The sequence below is a fragment of the Neopelma chrysocephalum genome, unplaced genomic scaffold, assembly GCF_003984885.1.
Source record: "Neopelma chrysocephalum unplaced genomic scaffold, ASM398488v2 Primary Assembly neopelma1_141, whole genome shotgun sequence".
NCBI classification, from domain to species: domain Eukaryota; kingdom Metazoa; phylum Chordata; class Aves; order Passeriformes; family Pipridae; genus Neopelma; species Neopelma chrysocephalum.
The window spans coordinates 2,787,541-2,811,914 of NW_020897803.1; the positions used below are offsets into that span (position 1 = coordinate 2,787,541).

General features: G+C 38.4%; 1 protein-coding gene across 3 annotated transcripts in view; it reads right to left on the bottom strand.

The window, feature by feature from the left end:
• Positions 1-4,417: 4,417 nt before the first annotated feature.
• PROS1 (protein S) overlaps positions 4,418-24,374 on the bottom strand; it is a 29,055-nt gene continuing 9,098 nt past the window's right edge. For all 3 annotated transcript variants that reach the window (XM_027699766.1, XM_027699767.1, XM_027699765.1), the window contains 9 exons: positions 22,869-22,994; positions 18,539-18,660; positions 15,799-15,917; positions 13,870-14,059; positions 13,230-13,397; positions 12,027-12,195; positions 10,711-10,859; positions 9,629-9,842; positions 4,418-6,799 (listed from right to left, as the gene is read on the bottom strand). In XM_027699766.1, the coding sequence (XP_027555567.1) occupies positions 6,654-6,799; positions 9,629-9,842; positions 10,711-10,859; positions 12,027-12,195; positions 13,230-13,397; positions 13,870-14,059; positions 15,799-15,917; positions 18,539-18,660; positions 22,869-22,994 (1,403 nt within the window). In that variant the 3' untranslated portion in view covers positions 4,418-6,653. The remainder of the gene's footprint in view (positions 6,800-9,628; positions 9,843-10,710; positions 10,860-12,026; positions 12,196-13,229; positions 13,398-13,869; positions 14,060-15,798; positions 15,918-18,538; positions 18,661-22,868; positions 22,995-24,374) is intronic.

Here is a 24,374-nt window from a genome sequence, read left to right on the forward strand (position 1 = left end):
AACATTAACCTCTGTAATTGTATCCAGGCAGGTCTTTGGCCTGGTAAAGAATAGAGTATAACTTAAGTTTTGGCTTTGAGATACTCTGTGTGGATCCTCTGTGTAACAAGACAGTTTTTCAGTGGCATGAAGGATAGTGGGGTTGTTGATTTTCAACAGTAGGTGGATACCTAATGTCCCTCTGTGCCCTTGGAGATCATTCCTTCCTGTATTGTTTTGCCACCTGCCTACACAAAGTTTCTGCAATTTAGGGGTTAAACCCAACATTCGCAACAGAAAAATCAGTGCACATAATGAAGAAAACCCATTTGCTTCTGGGCAAAGGCACAAAATGTTTTGGGAGTCTGTTTAATATTCATTGTGCATATTCCCGAGGAATTAATGTTTACTTTTTAAGTTTCACTGGTTATTTTGTTGTTGGTTTTTTTTAGTTTGGGCTTTTGAGGGTGGAGGGGATGAAGGATTCTTTTTATATCAAGAGCTACAAGGGTGTAAGGTGAGACTGACTAGATCAATCTCATCCTTTGTTAGCAATGATTTCCTCAGGTTTCTGGTAGTAGCTGGACATTTCAAGTATTGGTAAAGTTTGTTCTTACTTCTTGTAGATGAACTAATCTACATTTTCAGCCCTTGCTACAGAGTGCAAACAGGTGAGACAGTAACCACTGAAGTTACCTGCTTTTCAATAGCTCTAAAATCATTTTATTATCTGTAGGAACAAAATATGGAAAGATGACTCACATCATTCAAATTAATGGTTGGGCTTTTCAGTGACATGTGAAGAACTTACCAATCCATCTTACCAGAAATTATTGTGATTACATTCTGTCCACTTGCTTGAAAAGAAAAATCAGACTGTATTTCTAATTCTTGTTGGGCTATTTGCTTAAAGTCTTCCCTGTATAAATAAAGTTCAGAAAACAATAATGCAAGGCTCATCTTGCTTTAAAAAGCCTGACAGTAACTGTGCTCATCTTGTGTGAAATGGTTGTTCTCATATGTTGTATTTTTTAAAGAGATGGTCTGTGTTTTATATGGAAATACACTTCATTCGTCCTTGTCTCAAATGCTAAGTGCCTGCGAGAGCAGCCTCCTCTCGTGGACACAGGACAAGTCCCTCTCTTGACTCTTTGACCCAGACTAATTTCATTTCCCTCACAGAGTGGAGCACCCCAAGGACTAGGGGTTTTGGAAGGACAGTTTGGGGCAGATCCTGATGTCATCTTGGTTCACATCTGTGGAAAACAGCGCATGCAGAATAATGACTTCACTACGAAGATTTTGTGAAGCTGCCAATGAACTACTTATGAAACCTCTGAAAGATTGTGAGAGTGTGTGTAAACCTTCAGTGAGACACAAACTCCAGCTCTGTGCAGCTTAATCAATGCCTCCATTGCCCAGGGTGGTAGTATAAAGTTGTGAATTACAAGGTGATGGGGTTTGCCTGTTTCCAGAAGAAACCCTTTAAGCAAAAGGCTGGCTCCCACCCAGATTTAAAAGAGCAGATTGCTTTTCCATGGGCTGAGTTAGGAGTCTGTGACCAGCTGCTGGGAATGATCAGGGAATGATCAAGCACTCTGTGATAGAGTAGAAAACAGTAAGGCTTGCTTTAATGACAGCTTTGTTTTATTTTTATAAACTGAGTTCTGGTTGATGGGAATCATACCAGAATCTGAAGAAGGGAAAAACTATTCCTGGAAAGGTAAGATATTGCTGAGTGGTAGTTGTTTTGTACACGGACCACTTTTTTTGGGGGTATGTTTCAAGCAAAGCCATTTTACTTGGTTTCTTCTGAGCCACCCAAAACTTGCAACAATTCACATGCAACTTAGCATGTGCCTTACAGTAGTCTCCTTATGTCCTGCTAATTAAGTCCTTAAATTTAATTAATATTTTATTTATGATATAATAAATAAAACCACTAGTAAGTTCTAGAAATATCTCTCCGTTTCTGTAGCCCTCAGGCCTTCAGCAGAGGATGATCAGAGAAGAATGATTCTGGCTCCATTTTTAGAAAAGCTAATTTTCTAGAAAAGCTTTTTATAACTGTGGAGAAGTGTATTGCTGTGTTGTGTTTTATTTACCCTTTAACTGTGGGATGAGAAACAGCTTCTTAATGAGAACTAAGAAACAAAACACTAATTTGGAACTGCTTGCAAAAGTCAAGCAAGGCTCTCAGTAGTTTCAGGGATTCATATTTCTTATCAGGAAAGGTGACCAAGAGATTGGATCTATAGCAGGTCTGGCATCACAAACCAGAGTCTTGTACTTTTGGTGTCTTTGGTTACTCTGCTAATGACTCAGAGATGAAAGATACTCAGGGGCAACAAGTCCTTGTTTAAGCTCCAGTTGATGTGCAAATGTGCCTGTTCAAATACAGGTGTTTGTAAAGCTGCAGGGGGACAGGACATGACACAGCCCTGACTTTTGAGCAAACTCTTGCAATGTCAAATGAGGATAAAAGTGAGCTGTGGTTCTAATTTTTTCTTTTGAAAGAGGTTTATGTGCTTAGAGGGGCATAGAGTGGAAGAGAGAGGAGAGGAGGTGAAAATATCTATTGGATCAAATAGTTTTCTTTTTTTTCTTTGTGTGTCTGTTGATTTTGGGGGGAAATGTTGTTTCAAGATAGTGTTGTTTCTAATGGGTGATTTTTGGTTCCTTGTGCTTGTCCCTATCTAGCCAGGATAGAAAGCCAGTACACCACGGTGGATTGGGTTTCTGACTTTTTGGTGCTTCCCAACTCAAGAGACAGAAACAAAGCACCATCCTACTTTGAAATGTTTTATGCTTTGTATGTTGCTGCATTTCCCATGGTCCTCATACTGAATGATGTGGCAGGGGGACATCTTTGGCTCAACAAACCTATCTTATGTGATACTAATTTCTTAGAGAATCACAGAATATTCTCTGTTGGAAGGGGCCCACAAGGATCATTGAGTCCAACTCCTCAGTGAATGGCCCGTGTAGGGAATTGAATCCATGACCTTGGCATTATTAGCACCAATTTTTAACCAACTGGGCTAAACTCATGTCTCGTTGCTTGTGGGTTTTTTCCACATTCCTAATTTGCTGATATGCTACAAATTCCTTAAAAAAAAAAAAAAAACACAAGCCCTCAACTTTATTTTTTTAAAACCACATAATTAAGTCCTGAATGACATAAAAGCTACATGGATTTGCACCCACTCCATTGATTCAAGTGCCCGTAAGCAACACAGTCCTTACTCAGAACCAGAATAATTTAGCTGCTTATTCACATATTATCAAAATGTAGCTACCCCCAGAGCAAAAGGATGTGCCCAGTGTAACAATAACGGTACAGTTATTTTGTGGCTATAAAGTGTTTCAAAAACATGAAGGATACACCCTGTGAAGATTTCATAGGTAGTTTGGGTGGAATTTTTTGTAGATGCTGCTCTTAGCACAACACTATTTCTGTCTTGTTGGCACTTTTGCACCAGTATATTGGGTAATAATCTAAAATGACAGGAATGAAGGTCACTTGGCTCTGAGCTGCTGTTGCAGGACTTTAGTCAGGAAAAGATGGGACAAAACCAGTATCTCAGTTCTTTTTAATCACAAAGTGATGCCTCACTTACCTCCTGGGTATTGGCTGTTATGGCTTTCCTCGTATCTAATTTTTTTGGTACACAACTGTTATTTTTTGGCAGATGAAACATGCGACTGCATCCAAATCAGGGCAGTTATTTCGATATAACAAGGTTGCTGAGGTAATAAAATATTAAGTGTGTACATGTGATTAATGACACTGAAGGGCTAACATCAGTAACAAGCAGAATGAGAATGGCAGAGAATGAGTTTGGTCACTCATTCTTTGAAGATGACAGCTCTAGAGCTAATCTTGAGCATCAATAACAAAGGTATTTGCACTTAACCTACCAGAAAACATGCAGGCATTAAAGCATGTAAACTGAACTTAGGCATGTGAGCAGGAAGCTGCTGTAGTATAACTGGGAACCAATTTCATGACTAAATTTCATTTTCAAGGAAATCAGGATATACTGGATTTGTAACACACATGCACAGGAGCTTGAAAATGCAGAGCAGGTCCAGCTGTTCTCTATAAACACTGAGTGGCCCTTGCTGAAATGATTATGCCTAAAAATACAATGAAATACATCTGATGAAGGAGAAAATACAGGAATTTGGTTACTTTCCCTGGTCCTTTTCTCCATATGTAGTTTTAAGGAAAGCTGAATTTCCTCAGGCAATATTAAACAATTAATAAGCTTAAAAATTTATCTAGAGAGCATGGATGCCTATTTGGAGAGCATTTTAATTTGAGCCAACTCTTTTGATGCTGCAGATGATCACAATCTGCTGACTGAGCCACTTGACCACCAGAACAAGTCTTGCACAGTGAAAATGAACAAAGATATGCAAATACAACTTAAAATGAATAGAAACTTGCAAATGCTGCTTTATTTAATTCTTACAATAGGGAGGCACTTTTACATTTAAAAAAAGAAGTGCAGAGGTTTCATTGTAACTACAAAACCCTAAGATATTATTCCATGAAAACAAAGAGAAACGGTCTGTGTGAGAAAGTGATTTTTTTTTCTTTCATTTCTATACAATTTATTACATTTAAACAAACAAAACCTAAAAATCCAACCAAACAACAGCAAAAAAACCCACAAAACCCCAAACCTTTTCTTCTGTTCCCACGCCAGCATAAGCATCTAGAACATTGCTGACACTTTGTGTCCCTCGTCTCATACTTCCCGTGTTTGTTGTGCAAGGCAGAGCCTGACCTGAGAGCCTCTCAGAATTAATGGGTGCTGCTGAGATACCATAAACAAAGTGGCCACATTTGATGTCAAAAGTCCCAATTCAGCTCTGCCTTGCTTGCAAAACCTGCTTACTTCAGCCAAGTTATTCTTCAGCTTGGGCCCACGTGAAGAAAGTGTGTGCTGGGATGGTGGGAGAGCAGGGAAGGATATTCTCCTGAAGTTATCTCCCCTCCACGGAGTCAGGAGAAATCAAAACTTGTTTTACCATCCTAGAAAGTGAAAAAAACTAGTAGTTTAGTGGCAAGTAGCCCTGGGGTGTCAGCAGCTACATATGAACCAGTGCTTGGACAGATTCAGAGGCTGTACTGGTGTGAAAGTTGGAGCAAATCCTGTCTTACATGTCACAAGTGGGAAGTGAAGTTTAACAATAACTTCAGACAGAGCAATAATGTTGAAAGATGGGCACAGATTCTGCAATACTGATGTATTAAGGTTAGCATTCCACAGTGGAAGAAACCTCACTAATGTCACTCAGAATATCTCTGGAGAAAGGCAACCCTCACAATGAATATTGTCACAATCCATCCTTCTGTACATATATTTCCATTTCAGTGTCTCAAGTGTGGAAAGCAAACCTCAGGTCAAGAATACTGGCAGATAAATGTCTCTGGTTGATGGATGAGAGTGCACATCCATAGCTCACAGCAATTCTCTTGCTATTTATTTGGTTTGGGGTTAACAAAACCACTAGGTGAGCTGCACAGGGAGGCTTGTGGTTGTGTGAAAATGAGGTTGGAAGTGGAAAGAACACTCAAAGGATGTTAAAAAAATATTAGGAGTGCCTGAAGTTGGCACACCTGAGGAAAGCAATACTTTTCTAATTACCTGCTGGTATATTAAAGTTGGCTGAGCAGAATATGGCTTTACTTTCTGATGTTACCAGCAAAACTTGGGCTTTTAAGGATGTCAGAAACACAGCTCACAAATCTATTCTGGAGCTCTGTGAATGCAAGGTTGACCTAAATAAAGGGAATATGATGGACCATCAGACTGTGCTTATGTTGAGAAATGCTGGATCTGCCCTGAATAGAAGAAATATTTGCCACAATTTCTCAGTTTCACTTGGCAAATTTCAGTTTCATGTCCTGTGATGAAGACCAGAGCTCCTTCCTTCAAGCCACTTCCTTTCCTTTCCAAAACTGCCTAGGTGTATTTTAACCCACTCTAAATTAAATTGCCTAACCTGATCCAAAACTCTTTTAAAAAAACTCTAAAGCTGGGTTCTAAAGATAGAAGAATTAAAGCTGGCACAATATAACAAAAGATATTTTCAAAAATTGAGCTACTTAAAGAAACATTTCTGTTTTGAAGTTGCTTTACCAATATAAATACAACTTGTAAACATATTCACAGAGAGCTTGGGCTATGGATTCCAGGGTATTTTTTTCCTTTACCAAAAGCTCATATTACAAAACCTGTAGAGATCTTTCTTTGCACGTTATGCTCAGAAAAGTTTTGTTTAGATTCTAATACAAATAACTTGTAACTTTGTGCTGATACATGAAAAATGAAGAGTGAAATTGTTTCTCAACAGAAATTCCTAAGCTTTCTCTCCAAGCTAAATATGCCAAGGACATAGTATGAACATGGAAGATAAATCTAGCTTTAAGATTTACCACTGATACGAATAAAAGAACATTTTACAGAATTTTCATCTTGATTGTCTCTTTACCTCTGAACAGAGTGGGGATTTTTCCTCCATTCTATATAAAAAGGAGGAAAAACACACTATTTCCCTGGCACATCTTGCATAAAACAATGCAGGCTTTATTATGGCATAAGACTAATTACACAAATTATATCTGAAAGGAAAAAAAAGTTAAATTAAGATCTGAATGGTTACTGCATAATCAGTGGGCACGAGTGAGATCTGATGTCGTTGTGTTTAGAAATGGCTTCATCCAGATCCAGCTGCCTGTTGTTGACCTTCACCTCCATGCAGCCATTATAAAAAGCAGTCACTGGTGTAGCACCCAGAGGAACATCTGCACAAAAGCATGTTCAATTTATTAGGCCAAGGCATGCAAATTCATATGTATTTTTCAGATTAGGAAAAACATGGGGAATACTCCACTCTCCATTCATTATTTAGTCATGGGACTAAATTTAGTCATGGGACAAGAGCAATTTGTCAGGAAACACTTTAGTTCTTTCCCCTTTTCTTTAAGATCAAGATAAAGTCAGCAAAGCTGAGAAAGGTCAGTAGAATTTGAAATATCCATTAGAATTCTCATCCAGAAACCGAACTACAGGAATATTTTTCATAGTAGCTTTTCCTGTATTAACAACAGTGAACCAGTGGTTTGTTTCCTGGAGTCTGCTGTTCTTTCCTGATGTACAAACAGATGTTTATGGGCTTAGAGGTCACAGAAAGAACTGTCTTGCTCTTGCCAGAAAGCTACTCTAGATTCAAAACTGCCAATTCTCAACTGGGGACCCCTGGGAACCTCACATTTTACTGCTTCCTTACTGCAAAATCAAATTCTCTGTAAAAGACTCACTTTGTCTGCTACTCATTTAGGTGTTGTTTGGCAGCATCAGATCATGGATATGCTTCCAGGAAACAGCATGTTAAGCACAAAATCAAGCAGGCATTACTCCGACGTCTTAGGGTACAACTGGATTCTTACAAGGTTACAAAGCTTACAAAGCACCTTCATCAACTAGAATGAGGATGACCAGGAGCTGATCTCAAAAGCATCATGTTTTTTTTTTTTCAGATGTTAATCACCCTATTCCTCCTTAGGAGACAGACTTGATCATTTGAGGAACAAATGTTGCTTCATTGTGATTTTATTTTGCTGTAAGCTGAAGTACTGAACAAATAGTCCTGGGTGTTTTTTTTTTTTTTTACACCAGTGATAACATGTCTGCTGACATAGAACCGTGCAAGTCTCATTTAGCCTTCACTGGTTCCACTGAATTAATTAACAGAGGCATATTCCCAACACTTACTAGTTTGAAGACAGGTGTATCAAAGTGAGGGACTTACAGTCTTCAAGAAATGCACATTTTAACCACACAGTTCTGTGGACTGTAGCTCAGTGTGGGGACCCCTACCTACCTTTTTTATACTGCTCAGTAATCCCAGAGGCTTTTCAGAGGTGAACCGGAATGAATAAGTGCCAGAATGGCTGTACAGAGGGACCTGAACTAGTTTTTCTACACTACTTTTTCCCTCTTTGGTAACAGAGGTTGTTGTGGAAGAGCCTCCTTCAAATAACATGGGGGGTTTTGTTGGGTTTTTTGACACCTTTAAGTAGAAACTTTTTATTCGTACAGAGGGTGGGGGTTTTTTGTTTGTTTTGTTAATTTGCATATTGAAGATACCTTTTAAAACTGATTACTTTTAAGGAGCAGTAAGTAACTAATACTCTCTTCTTATCTGTCTGGGACAGCCCAAACCAAAGATCTTAACTCTTAAGACGCCAATTGCTTTGTGGCTGGCAATGTACTAGAAAGAATAATATACATATCCCAAAAATGAAGAGGTCTAAGAAATTACTGGAATCTTAGTTGCTATGGCTCAGTTAACCTCCTGACCCATCTCTACTAAGTAAATACTAACTTCATCTCTCCTTTAAAAGCAGGCAGGTATTACAAAAACACTCCTGTGGTATGTGACAGCACTGCATCATTAGTGCATTCTTCTCATTCTACACATTCCATTTGAACTGAACTTACCTGGTTATCTGGTTTCCAAGATATTGCATATCCACTCAAAAACAAAATTCAAGGCGAAATTGGTGCCTGAATCTTGTTACATTCTTGATTACCAGTGTGTGAAGACTTGTAGAGAACAATTAAATTACAACACATGGGCCTGGATTTTGAGGGGACCACCATCTCAGACAGGCTGTGGTACCTGCAGTGCTGCCCTGAATACATTCCTTCTATTTTGACATGCAAGTCTGAGGGTGGAACTACAAAAAATACACTACCTTGGAAGAAATGCCTAAAGAGATCATATCTAATGGATAACTCCCTTCCCTCTTCTTACTCCTGAACATCCTTGTCTTCTGCAGAAAAACACGGTGAAAATAATGATGTTGAGTATCCGGGGCAGTAAAATGGATGTCAATTCCAAACATGTTGGTCAAACCCTTGCAATTTTCTTAGGAATTGTGACTCATTCTCCATAAAATAATAGAAGACACAGAAAGGCTCTAACAGTAGTAACATTGTAACCATGGCATCTTTCCTCTGGCAATTTTCAAGTTTCAGTATCTTAGGCTTTGAAAATTCCTCACCTGGGGCAATGCTATTTTACTTCTTGATTCACCCTGAAGTCAAACTACTTTATAGATAAGCATGTGTACAATTCCTGTTCCAAATAATCCTTGTACACATCTTAAGACTGGCACTACACTTGTAGCTTCCTTTAAACAAAATATTTGTTGTTTCAACACAAAGATTTGCAGTTATCTATTGCCAGAGTTTAATTGTTGAAACCATATTTCTGACTTCTCCTTCTGCACTTCTGACAGTTAAATTACTTACGAATGCCTGGTTTTCCTACGTGCATGATGCAGTCCCTAAATTGTGCCAGCTGGTGGCATTTCAGAAGTATGCAATGCCCATTTCTTCCCAACTCGAAAATGAAGACATTTTCCAAGCTAAAAACATCTAAAGAGAAACCCAGGTCTTAAGGGGCCATAAAATGCTACTGTTGAAAAGCAGGTTCCCTTAAAAGCTGGATGAAACAAGAAGCACATTTTTTTTTTTACAATTGTAGCCTTTTCCCAGCTTGAGTAAGGCTGAATATAAACAGGCTTGTACAAATAAACAAATTAATGAAAACAAACAGAATTTACCTGGCAGCCCACCCAAGTAAGTGACAACATTTGCCATCATGGCTTGATTCAGGACAGACAGGTGCTCTGAATTGCTTCTATCTGTGTGTGAATCCACAGACAGTTCAAGTTCCTGTTTGGTTACTAAAAGTCCAACCTGCACCTTTCTGGGGGTACATAACTTCTTTGATTCCAGATGTGCAACAGTGATGTTTCCAACGGTCACAGTGATTTTCTAAAGAGAAGAAGGGTAGATCACAAAAGATGTCACGTATAACTTTAACACATACTTATACTTTGTTCTGGTGCAGAACAGTAGAAGAACAGGAAATATTAGACCCACCTATTAAAAACTGGTACCCTCACCTGGAAAAGTTACCAAAGTTGATGTGTTTGATCACTTTTGGTGATAAATGCCATTCTTAAATTTGTAAGTGAGAATGTGCACTGTAAAACATCTTTGGCTGTGGTTCTGAGGTGAAATCCCATTTCACTTACAGGCAAAAGTAGTACCACTACAGTTTTAAAGGTAACTAAGTGTTCGCTATAGGGTCTTATTTAGGGCAGAAGCATGGATTAGCCATGGAATATAATCATGATCTAGCTTGGGATGTTCAAGGTACAGCTCTAGATAATGGAAACTTAAGGACAGCAAAATCTGTTTATGAATTCAAACTAACACGATGCCATTATTATCTCATCATCATTCCGCTACTGTCATACTCCCCTTTCTGCTTTGTGCATTTGGAAGGAAAGGCTAAAGAAGGAAAGATTAAAGAAATCATGATGTAAGGGATCTGACATAAGATGACATAATGTAATGTAGCTGACATAATTAATACAATTATATTTTCATTAACAGAAATATATTAATACACATTATTCAGTCATTAATAGAAATATATTTTCTGATAGAAATATATTTTCTGCACATCATTATATGATATAAATCCTTTTCAAAATATTAAGTCAGGCTACCATGCAAGTACATGGGAGTGGCTCTTGTAGCTTGATTTTTCACAAATGGGGCACTAATTTAAGTGAGACAAAACCAAGATGTGAGACTTATATGCAATTAATTGTTATGATAATTGTAAGATCACCTGTGAGTCAGAGGAGTTAGAGTCCACTATGGACAATGCAAGAGGCACTGTTTCATTAGAAACCAAGGCAAACATAACACCAGTGTCTGTGGATGAGCGAATACTCAGAGTCACATTTATTAGCCAATCTTCAGCACTGTCAAGGTTATCTGTTTTAAAAAGAATAATTGAAATTAATGAATCAATCTGGTAATGAAAAATTAATACAGTGTTAAAAATTAGTATTTAATCTCCTGCCCACTATGGAAAAATTAGTATGAATCTCCAGAAAAAAAACAGTGAACTTTGGAACTTATAGAAAGAACTGTAAGTCTAATAAACCCAAGCAAAAAAAACACCAAACAAAACCCACCTAACTTTTAATCCTGGATCTTCTGAGCTTATGAAATTTTGGAGTGTTTGTTTTGGTTTTTTGGGGTGTTTTTTTGTTGTTGTTGTTTTCTTTTTGGTTTTTTTGTTGGTTTTTTTTGCTACTTTCTCCATTCTAACATGGAACAGGTGCCACATTCATTAGAGGTCAGTTCAAAATTAAATCCAAAAAACCAATTTACCCATAAACTACAGCCAAGAAAAACTGGTAGTTCTCACACCCTTTTACATTTACAACTTGAGTGGCATAGGAAACTGATTTAAGTTGGTTGGAAGCACAGAATATAAAATGCTGGAGAAATCTTTTAAATGTGCTAGGGAATTTAAAACTGTGAGAGAACAGCAAGTTCTGGGATGAAAACTATTGGGGCTGAAGGGCAGCACACCATTTGGGATGGGAAAGGGTATAATGACAACAGGATTTGGGACAATGCCCAAGAGATTTGGGCTTTCAAGTGTGCACAAGGAGATTCTGGATTGCAAATTTTAAAGTTAAGGCAGGAGGTCAGGTAAGGAAATTCTGGGTTCAGGAAGGAGCAAGAGATGCACTTACAGTCTCAAGACAGGATGTTTGTTGAGGAGCAAAATTGCATATACAAATCTGTCAGTGATCCTTTTCTATATCTCCAACTTTTTGTTTTCCCCACTGATGAAGAGGGGACAGAATTAAAACTTTGTAAAGTGAAAGTGCTGTTCAACAGTGCCCATCCTTTGCAAACAAAGAATATGCTCCTGAATGTAAAGCACTCCAGAAATTGAATAAATGACACTAGTGGGATCAGAATTCTCATTCAAGCAAATTTCTAACAGAAGCTAAAGGGAATCATTGGTGGATGCAGTGGTGTTTAGCTTAGTTTGTGTGTCCTTTCTTATTTTCTTTCTCTTAACAATTCATCAGTTCCATTACTAGCCCAGCAAAACAAATATAACGATACAAAAATACTCACTATAGTTTATCTGAAATGCTGCCATTCCAGTGCCAGGGTAGAAGGATCCTCTCCCCACTGATACTAAACAGTGTTTGCTTTGTTTTTCTTGAATAACTTCTTTTACACCTGAATGTCCCTGATTCATCAGGTTCCAGGCACGAATACAACCATCTAACCGAGGGTTAATCTGTAGAAGAATTGCAGCATTAGGTGTTTGCCTTCCAAGTTGTTTTAAAAATGTTAAAAATAAGGCATTATTTTACATATCAACTTACTTCTGTGTAGTTATTAATAGTCTTATCAATGCTATAGGCTATAGCACTGATGCTGGGAGAAAACAAAAGGCATGCTTTTAGTATCTGAGCCTTCCATAGTATTTTTGATTTACCATTTCCCACTTTGATGCCAGTGACCTGTACAAAAATAGACTCCTTCAACTTTTAAAGCTCATGTTGTGACCTGAACAAAAGGCTGGAAGCTTTTCTGTAGCTGAAAGACAGTGATCACTAGCACTGTTACTTGTTTTAAGTTTCATCTTTTTCTTATACCAAAACACAGAGAAATTTCTGGAATTGCTCTCTATTGGATAAGGGGATGTCATTGTTTTGTTTCATACTTTTTCTTTCTGCCTCACTTTTGAGCAAAAATTGATTTTTTAAAAAATAAATAAAAAGGTGTACAGTTTCCTTTTGCCTCTGTTTAGATTGCCAAAGGGCTCCTGGACTGCAAGGCAGACAGTTGCAACTTGATTGAGTGCATCCCCAGCATGAGCTGTTGAGGTTAGAAGACTGAAAGAATCATAGGGCTTCACCAGCCTGGGCTATTATAAAACCCAGTAAAAATGAAAGCTCGTTGTGCTGCCTGCACAGTAAATTCTGCACCCACTCAGAGCCTACCAAAAGCCAGCACCATAAACATGAATCACTCCAAAATGCCCTCTCAGCAGAAGTGGTGGTGATTTAGGGAATCTTAAAGCTTTATTAGGAAACAGGTTACAGAATCCTGAAAGATTAGACCAAAAGCTCTGTGTTTTTACAACTGAAACTTACTGAAGACAGAACACAAAGCTTTTATTTTCAAAACAGTGGTTTAATAACCAGATTTTCATTTCCTAAATGGGTTCCATGCCAAACTTGCTTCCTCTGTGACTCTTAAGTAAACAATACAAAACTGAACAAACAGAACAGTATCAATCAACATTAGTCTTGTTATTTTAGTTACCTGTTTAACAAGAGCATTGCCCACTTTGCGAGGTAATCCTGCAATGTACACCTTAGTTTCCAGGAAACCCTGGGACTGTTTAAAAAGAGTTCCTGGGCTGTTAATACTCATCACAGCTTCTTTAGCTATTTTTACACTGATGCTGTGCTCCAGTTCTTCAACTGATATCTAGAATAAGATATAAATAATTAGACATATACACACAAGAAAATGTAGCTATTTATAGATGGAGTAAGTGAGCCAGGCCTTTCATCTCAGAGAGGAAGGCTTGAAGAACAAAATGGATTTTGGTCTAGCAAATGTAAAACTTGCTCTATACACAAAGTATCTAATAACTATGAACTTGACCACACAATCACACTTTTCAATATTCTGCCACTTCATTTTTCATGTTTAAAAAGAATAATTGCTATGTTGACAGCTTGTGGTGATTGTCCCTTTCTTGATTGTAAATAGGCAACACAATTTCCTGATGTAAGGCATTCTTGTGCATTTCTTGGTTGATTTTTAAATCTGGGGGGTGAGTGCATGATTTTTAGTCTTTTAATGGTTGCTTAGTTTCTCCCTACTTTACTTATAAACACAGAATATTTCCATAGTGGGTTAAAGGAAGGAAAGGGGAGAAGAAAACTCAACTTACTATATGCCACAGTCCATCATTAATGGCTTTGCCTCCACTGGTGACTTTTGTTCCAAATTCGTTCTTGAACTGAACTTCAATCTTCCCATCACGAAGAGCCAGCAATATCCATGCTGAATTGTCAAGGGATTCGGCATACAGGATAACTCCTTCTGCATCATATGTCCGAAAATCAAACTCTGCTGTAAATCTGAGTTGTGAAGAAGGAATCTTAATAAGAAGACAGGAAACATGAAATACTGTACAGCCTACAATAACCCATTACCAGGGTTAAAAAAAGTTCACAGATATTAACCTTTTGGTATCTCTGCAGCTGAGGAGTTGTGATATTTGCATAGAATTAGTCAAAAGCAGAATGTAATGTGAGCCTTGTTCACCCGAATCCAGTGAAAAGTTTCCAGATTAACAGGCTGAGCTGGGATTTGAAAGAACCTTGGTTCAGTTCCCAAATCCACTATGAGCTTTACATGTGAAGGACATCCCACTCCCTTGAATAAGATGGATGTAATATTCCCATTGCGTTTTGTGGGGATGTGATGCAGACAAAATATATGAGCAATGATGTGCTTCAATACAACAAAGGTTGCCAAGTGTTGTCCTACAACGATTGTAAGCTGGCAATTTGCTTTGGTTATGCTGCCTTTTATATGCTATTCTCTAATTTCTGAGGGTTTGTTATCTGGATCTTGGCTGAACGTGTATATGTAGCAAAATGAGAGTTTGCATTATAGAAACTGTACAGTGCAAGAGAAGAGAGTAGAAGTATAGTAAAGAAACTGTATCTCCTGAAGCTTTGGGAATGGATAAAATAGATTAAAGATGAAAGGGGAAAGCAAAGCATTTGCAAGTCAGGACTTGCTGAAAGCATCTGTAATTAATTTGGGTGGCTTTCACTCGCAGTGCTGTTCCTTGTCCACCAGATGGAGCTGCCCCTCACCAGACCCGCACCGAGAACCGTCCTGTATTTACACAGACACTAGTAGGACACCTTCAAACATTTATCACCTCAGAAAGGTCTTCCAGGACAGCATTAATGCCTGGCCAACCTGGAACAGCGGCACAAGAAAAAGTTCTCAGTATTTATGTCCTTCTGTAAGGCTCTGGGGATCACCAGCTCAATAGCTGCTGCTGCTGTTACCTTCAAATTGTTGTCAGGAAGTCAAGCTGCAATTTCAGCTGCTGCAGCAGAGAATTTCACCAGTAATAAAGGGGTCACCCGCACTAACAATTACTCTGACAGCTGTAAAGAAAATCTCTAGACAAGGTGCTGTCCTTGGAACACACTGCAAAAGGAAGCACTGGCTTGGTTTTGTTTCTCAGCAGTATGTGCAGAGCATGTCACAGCTTCTACCCAGAGCAGATGTGAAGTAGCAGCAGCATCCAAACTGAAGGCATTCCCATATATATTCCCATATATAACTGGGACCTGTACAGTATTTATTTTCCTATAATCTCTGAATTTTCTGTTGATAATTTTAAATGCCTTCCTGTATCTGTATCACCTCCCTCCTTCCCCAGCCCCTGCTGTTTCCTCCAGAGGAAGCTTCTGGTCATGAGAAAGCCACAATTTTTTGCTCTCTTCTCCACAAACCAAGAGGACCCACTGCCTATTAAACTTACTGCCCTCAATCCTCTTTTTCACCATTCAGTTCTGGATCTCTGTGAACTCCTTCTCCCAGCCCATACTCCTCTCCCTTACAGCAGCACTGGTAATGGGGACTGTAATTGCCTGAAGACTTCAACTTTCTTATTTCACAGACATATGTAGGAACCCAAGTTAATTCATTCTTCATACAAAGGTATCTTAACCACTGTGCAGGTGGCGATATAATTTATGCATGCAATGCACTCTTTCTAAACCCTCAGAAAATTAATGAACACAGATGACCATAATTTCAATGCACACTTTTATAAACAGTAAATGCTTACCTTGTGACATTTGGCAATTTAAACTTTAAGTAGAGGACGGGAATTCCTATGAATTGCTCTGCCAGATAAAGCAGCTCATAATTCTTTTCGAGGTTCAGTGGGATACACTCAGTAATAGACTGAAAATGGTAGAGAAAAAAAACTGGTAATGCATTGTGATAGCTTATGAAGCAACTCTTGTTGGCTGCTGGCCTGTCCTTTTTTATGTTTAAAGAATGGCTTACCTCCGGTTTTTTGGGCTTTTTAGAACTTGAATACCTATGTACAAATGAACTGGTGTGGTTTTGCTTTTGCTTGAAATGTCCATTATTTAAACTGCTGGAGGATAACTCAGGTTGGAACACAGTTCTGGTGGATCAAAACTACTATTTAAATATTTAGTATTTTAATTAAGAATTCAAATCTTCCATCAGGTGCTTTCCTTTCACCAGGGATGTCTGACACCCCCATACTGGGGGTCCTGCCAAGCTCCATTATTGAAGTTCTGTAGAATCTAAACCTGATCAGGTGTTAGAAGGGAATGGGTCAGAGCTGTGTCTTGAGAAGATTGCATAAAAAAAATAAAAGGTGATTTTATTTTCTTTATCAATACTGATTTACAGCTACTCATAGCTGAATGATCTCTAGTACTACTAGAATTATTTACCTGGAATAAAAAGTAACAATTTACAAGTGGATTAAGTAACAGATTAAAAGAAAATGTTTCTATCTTGGCTGTTCTTTGAATGTACTTGTCCTATTTGAGCTCTGGAAAGGAATGTTGACAAAAGCAACACCACAATTCCTACTGAATAGCACTGAATTAATATTTCTGAGGATTGATAGTGGGACTATGAACCTCTTAAGACTACATTATCAGGGAAAGTGTAAAAAATTCTAAGTATTTGTGGCAACTACAAACAGTATGTAAAACTGGGATTAATCCTAATGCTCTTGCCAAAGTCAATGTGAGTAATCATAGTTGCAATGGCAGGGGGGAAATTAGAATCATAGAATCAGACAGGTTGGAAAGGACCTCTGAGATCATCAAGTCCAACCCTTGATCCACTACCACCACAGCTGCTAGACCATGGCACTAAGTGCCGTGTCCAGCCTCATCTTAAAAACCTCCAGGGACGGAGAATCCACCACTTCCCTGGGCAGTGGTTATTCCTTCAGGTATTCATCCTCTTGATGTTTCTATTCAGGAATAATATCTATTTTGTGTGGTGCAAGTTTAAACTAGGAAAATATTCAGTAAAGAAATGTCAGGTATCCATTCTAAGGCACTATTGACTTATCTTCTGAAAGTGTAATTTTGTACTTAAGTAATATGTACGATTTCATTTAAAAGTAAAACACTGATTCCTTCAGATTCAGGAAATCAGGCTGTGTGTGTGGAGAGAGGTGGGAAGACTATCCCAGAACGGGGTTTAAAGTACCTGCCTCACTGAGGAGTCTAAAAAAGTCTCATAGTAGGAGTCTAAAAGTCATCTGGATCTAATCTTATCCCTCAAAATGCCCCATGACTGTCTTCTATATGATGGCAGAATAGTAGTACTACAGAACAGAATGATCAAGAATAGGTGTGAGAACTTTTCTGTTCTCAAGAAATGCTGTACTCCTGTAAAAGTTATCAATGCAGTTCTCAAACTTTTACTTCTGTATTCCCGATGCAGCAGTTCCATTAAATGTAGAGGTGCACATCTTGAATTTTATGGCTATTTCATTTCAAGCCTGCTAGTATCACTAGTCTTTAGACTGCATTTATTTTCAGCTGATTAAACTTTTTCTTTTTCCCCAATTAAAAGGCATGAAATTAACTTCCAGATAGAGAATTAATCATATTTGAACTACAGTACTAAAAATAAGAGCATCTTCCAGCCTCATTACATGTTACTATTTCAAGGAGGAGCAAAATGAAATATAATTACTGCCAAGTGTTGTTCAGATACTAAACTTCAGAAAGTACAAACAAGATCTAACACACAGATGTCAGAACTCGTGTCAGATCTTCTTCCTGAAGTTTAATCCAAATTTTGTTAGACTCTGTTAGAGGTGGGTTTTTTGTTGGCACTTGTTATGTGATTTCCCTTCACATAACAAGTCTCAGCCTGCCTGCACCTTTCAAAGTATACAGAGAACACAAGAAAATCCTTGGACTTGAATCCTTGAATTCTGATCCTCTGGAGTTGCAAAGTTTCTGCTACTAAGAAGTGTAAATTTTCAAACTGAGCAAGAACAGCCAATTTTGGCTGCAGGATGTTCTTCGATTGGCAAGTATTACTGAGTGCTTTTTCTTAAGCACTGTGGAAAACAACCTAGTGAGGTGGTTTTTTTTAATCCAAACAAGCAAAGCATAGAGTAATTCTGAAACAGTGAATGAAAACTTCTGTGCAGTCTAAGGAAAACTTGGGAACATATGGACAAATTGAACATTCTGCCTCGGAGCAGGTTGAACAGAAATTAATTGTTTGAGAGGAGAAAGCTGAGGCTTATTTTGGAAGCAGCAGAGAATAAAGATGACTGGCTAAGGCAAGTTTCTTTTGACAGGACTCCTGTAAATGAGCATTCATGAACTAAATGGCATCCAAATCCCTACCAGGCCTGCTTTGTGAGCCAAACCATAGATCAGAATCTCCAGTAATTTTTAATCTGTTCTCAAATAGCTTCCCTTTTGCCTTAATCTAATTTGTCCTGTCATCAATAAATACCCAATTTTGTGATTTCCCACACGGAATTTTGCATAGCACAGTCTTACCTCACAATTCTTCGTGTCCTTGGAGAGCTTGAACCCTTTCTTGCCATCACAATAGCAGCTGTAACTTCCTGGAGAGTTTACACAGAGTTGAGCACAAACATTTTCAGCACATTCATCAATATCTAGGAGAAATGAAAGCATACAGGAAGACTTATTCATGGCATAGACTGATAAACTAACATAAATTAGTGGAATAATGAACAAAATAGGTTCTCTGGAATAACAGGAATCCAATAGGTGACTGCTGCTAAGCTAAACTAATGCTCATGGATGTCTCCTATGTAAAATTTACAATCCAGAATTACCTGCTAGGTGTGTAAGATTTACTAACCTGATAGAGCCCTGGTGTGGAGAGCTGGAGACAGTTTCGCCTGACTTGTGAGGCACTAAGAAGCTGAGCTGTAATGTGGTTGAATTAGTGAAAGAGACCTGATAAATGACCACCACATATGGCAGAAATGCCATTCTGGGTCAGATCTCTTCCTTTCCCTATAAGACATCATGAGAGCTTAGATTTAATATTAAGAGTATATATGGCAAGTATGTGAAGAAAGGACCTGCTTTATTGATATAAAACCAAAATAATCTCAGGGCAAAATACCTTTCAAAATAAAATACAATCATTTCATAAATAGCTGAGTTTCAAACAGCATCTGCTTGTGGAGACAATAGTCTGATTTGAACTGCAAGTAAGCTAAATCAACTCAAGGAACTTCATTTTCTATTTAGCAGGTTGTACACAATAAATAACTTTAAAATTAAAGGCTGTGTAAAAGGCCAATGTAACTTTTACAGTTCTAATATAAAAAACAAAATCTCTCCTTGACAAGAGACTCTAATGAGGGTGATTTGGAGCCTCAAATTGAAGTAAATGCAACACTTGTTTTGAAACAAATGGCTCTCCTAGTGGGAATAAACAATTTTGACCCAATGCATGCATTTAAACCTGCTTTATACTATGCTGGGATTTTTTTTAAATATTAATTTTTTTTTCCTGTTGCTTGGAGGAAGAGAGAGGAAATATGGTGATGCATGGATATGGGGAGGCAGGGTTCTGTGCGCATTAGACAATTCATGTGGGAAGAGAAAACCTTGATCCTTTAGGAGATGAGTTCACTTCTCCTGACTGCAAGATAGACCCCTCTAGCACAATAAGTGTTCTTACTAATTTCCATTACCTATTTTTTTGGCAGGGTGTTTGAACTTGCAAAAGTGAGGAAAAGATAATCAAATTATGTGTCTAAAGTTGTATGGCTACTATGAAATAGAGAACTGTACAGATATTTTCCATAGTGTCTCCCATCTCCAGCAGGCATGAAGAACTGCAGCAACATTCTCACAGGAATGGGTGAGGAAAAAAAAGACAACAAACCCTTTTCTGTTCCAGTCTAATAGAATCTGTCATCACAGAGATAGCTGCGCATAAATGTATGTAAATTCACTTTTTCTAATAACCATAATTGAATTTGGCCACCTACACACAATATGACAATGAAAAGCTAATGTCACTTTGCATTCCTGTCAGTCTGAACAATCCTGTCCTCAGAAAGGATTTGGTGACTCATTTAATGTGGTTACAACGGGTCTAAAAGCTTAGCAGCATAATCTCCTTCTAGGAGGTGAGACTTTTCATTGTAACATCCTCATCTTGCAACCTCCTGGAATCCATGTTCCACTAGAAAAGCAATACTAACACGGGTTGCATCAAATTGAATTTATCTGAAGAAAATACTGAGAGGAACGAGAATCAAATGATTTAGTGTGAAGTTTTTCTCATTTTGGTGCACACAGGAACATAAAATTGTCAGTAGCATTTTAATCCCATAGTACCGGACAAAGAGCTGACAAGAAACCTGCATGAAAAGCCATGGAGCAAAAGATTCATGGCCAGTGAGAAGCTACTTCTGTGTCCTTTTGAGCACTAACATAAAGGTAGCATCTAAAATATAAAAACCAGTCATTGATATATTTTTCTTAAACTGGCAATGTAGAAAATTCCTCTTCATTGAAAAACTCTAAGAGCTTTCATAGCTGTCCTACAACTGAAATTTAATTTCTGATGTGTACTAAACACAACCTTTAACAAATAGAGAGAAATAAAATACACTATAAAACAATTATGCAAATACTTTCAACACTTCAGAAGTTATTTTATTATGGTCTGTGTATGAATGGCTTCTTGCTACTTGGCTATAAATATTTTTCAACTTTGCTGAAATTGTTACAGAACTTTGTCTGGAAATTTTTAATTACAGATTTTCATTTCAGGAAAGATGCTTCTGGTGCAGCTCCTTTCTTTTCATAGCTCTTTTTTTTTTGATATTTAAGAACAGTTTTATTTTACATGTGAAGAGTTTATAAAAAAATCGTTTAGAGAACTGCCATGCTGTCATTTCCAGCCTAGAATGGAGATCAGTTCACTGTAACACTGTTATTTTCTAACATAAGTAGATACTTCTAGGAAAGATTAGATGAATGTTATGTTAAATGGAATTCAGGGACCTCAGTGAAATGGTCTTTCCAATATCTGAGATCTAAGGACATACAAAGGATAAAGACTGAGCTCCTGGCCATGAGGATTAAATAAGCACCTAAATAGACTGATAAAAACAATCTTTTTAGTTTCTTGAGACAGCTTGATTAAGCACAGTTTGCACTTCTGGTGATTATCTCCTGATACATCTCCCTAACTTGCCAAATAAGTATTTTTAGTTGCTTTTACTATAGCTTGTCTTGAGTTAAGGATATTTATGGACTGATATCAAATATTCCATCCTTATAACTGCAATTTTCAGCGTGATGCTCCAAAGGGCCACGGCAGACCTCGATGATCAGGACGGTATCTACATTCGATATCGTACTGATGGAAGCCTATTCAACCTAAGGTGACTGAAGGTCCACACCAAGACCTTAAACCATCTTGTCCGGGAGCTGCTTTACGCTGATGACGCCGTCCTTGTCGCCCACACAGAAGCAGCTCTGCAGCGTTTAACATCCTGCTTTGCAGACGCTGCTGAGCTCTTTGGGCTGGAAGTCAACTTAAAGAAGACAGAAGTTCTCTATCAACCAGCTCCTCAGGAAGTCTTCCATCATCCCCATATCACCATTGGCCAATCAGAGCTCAAATCAGGCCAGCAGTCTAATTACCTAGGGAGCCTCATCTCCTCAGATGGTAAGATTGACGGGGAGATAGACAACAGGTTAGCAAAGGCATATAGTGCCTTCGGAAAACTCCATAAAAGAGTTTGGCGAAATAAACACTTGAAGAAAAGTACAAAGGTCAGTGTTTACAGAGCCATAGTGCTGTCTACTCTTTTATATGGATCCGAATCATGGGTCATCTACCGCCACCACCTGCGACTCCTAGAACGCTTCCATCAACGCTGTTTCCGTACAATCCTAAACATCCACTGGGCAGATTATGTGACTAACACGTCTGTTCTAGAACAAGCAGCAGTCACGAGTATTGAGGCCATGTTGCTGAGAACTCAGCTGCGTTGGACAGGACACGTCTCAAGGATGAAGGACCACCGCTTCCCCAAGATCATGCTTTATAGTGAACTTGCCACTGGCTGCCACAAGAGAGGAGCCCCGAAGAGAAGATACAAGGATTCCCTGAAACAACATCTCAGCCTTGGCCATATTGATCAATATAACTGGTCTACTCTGGCCTCCAATCGGGAGGTCTGGAGACACACCATCTATAACGCTGTTGATGCTTTTGAGAAAGCACGCAGGATCACTCTCGAGGAGAAAAGACAATGCAGAAAGAATCGTGTCTTGCAGAATATACCAGCTAAGGAGTATTTCTGCTGTCCCTTTTGCAACCGGACGTGTCTATCTTGTATTGGCCTTTTTAGCCACCAGCGCACTTGTAAACAAACATGGGTAGAGCCCTTCCCAAATCTTCGTTCGCGAAGCCTAGCCATGATGATAACTGCAATGATGATTAAAAACAAAGAACAAAATACTCTAGTAATGTTCGGGTCCTCAACACATTGGTCCAAGGTACCCGCAAGAAACATGTCAGACAGTTTTTTAGAGCTTGGACTGAAAGTCCTCCCTGCAGCGGGAAAGGAGAGATCCCATGAACTGAGAATCCAATGTTTGGGAATAAGTCACTGCAACTGTATATACTACATGTAATAACGCCTGACTGAACCTCTGAAAGAATAAACAATTGAGTCATCATTTAATAAACAGTATGAAGATTAAGAAATACACCACTGGATGAGGTGCTGGAGTTTGGTGTAGCTGTGGATTAAAAAAAGAAAGCGGGAAGAGCAAGAAGATGAAAGAGAAAAGGAGGGGGTTGGGAGCAAAGCCCTACCTTCACAGTTCTTGGAAGTTGAATTATATGTGTAGCCTTCTGCACATTCACATTCGTATTTTCCCTGGGTGTTTTTACAGATGGCTGTCCCACAGATGTTTGGATGTAGCACACACTCATTTATATCTAGAAATAAAAACAAGTTATTAAAAAACAAGTCACTCTCTTCCATATAATTTTTTTTCCTAACCCTATCCAACCTGAGTGAGGCTGGAAAACTGGTCTACCATGCTTTCATAGCAGACTACAGCTATAGCCATAAAGATTTCCAGTGGAAAAACACACCTCTGCATGCCCTCAGTGGAAAAAAAAGCCTCTGCCTGCCTATCTTTCTCATTCTTTCATGTGTTCTGTGGGTAACAGGAAAAGTAATGCTTGTCCAGGAAGGCAGGGAGAGAAACAGTCTGCAGACTTCCTATAAACTAAGCCAGACTGCAGAATAAAATTCTACTTTAGAAAAAGACATCCAGAAAGAAAGACAAGAGATAATCCTGTTGGAGGTTCTTACATGCTACAATCAATTCATGTCACAATTGTCTTTTAATTGGCTCTGCTGACAGGTGTTCAAGTCCCTCACTGTCTCTCTATCCCTCAAACCATTTTAGCGCCCGTCTTCTGGGCTGTTTCCAATTTTTCACTGTCATTTTCACAATGCAGATGTGACAACTGGACTCAGCACATAGCATCAATCTTACTAAATGTCTTTTGGACAGAAAAATATCAGATCCCTGGTAGTACTTCATCCCCACTTGCATGTGCAGGGATCATTCCAGTTTTCTCTGTGGTTAAGTAGTAGTGGAAATGGTGCACCACAGGGAGAATAGAGTCTGCCATTGGCTTGCCAGGATTCCTGGAACCTTATTAAGTCAAAGCTGCCCTGAATTTGGACTGCCTTTCTACAGTTACTGTGTGTATTCCAAATTCCTGGTTGTATAACTGTAGTTGGATGTAATGAAATACTTAAATCCAGTTTATCAAATGACAGAACTGGTACTCGAGGTACTAAGGTATAGTGGTCTATTTTTATCTTTGATTATTTTTTAACCAAATTTTCCAGTATCTTTGCAAGAATTACAGAGATTCTAACCAACTTATCTGCTTGCCCTTTTTGACAAAACCACAATCTTTGGTTGTTGTGGCATTACTTTGGAAGTTATTAATTCACAAAAATTTATAGACTAAAGAAAGTGATAGCTGAAGATGGCCATCAAATTCAGTCTCTTAAATTATTTGACATTATCCAAAACTGTTGTTATAGTTTGGCAATGAAACATGATGTTAAAATAGAATGAAGTTGTATTTTTTTCTAACTATGCAGTAAGAATTGCTAACTATGTCAGTACATGGTCTTTATCCAGAATGGAACGAAGCACGTAGCTCATGGCCAATAATAACAGACACAGGCAGGCACAGAAAAAAAATTATTCTGGGTGAATAAAAGCCAAATCTCTCTTTCCATTATGAAAATGTTTGGAATCATTAATAGTTTCTTCTCCAATGAACTTC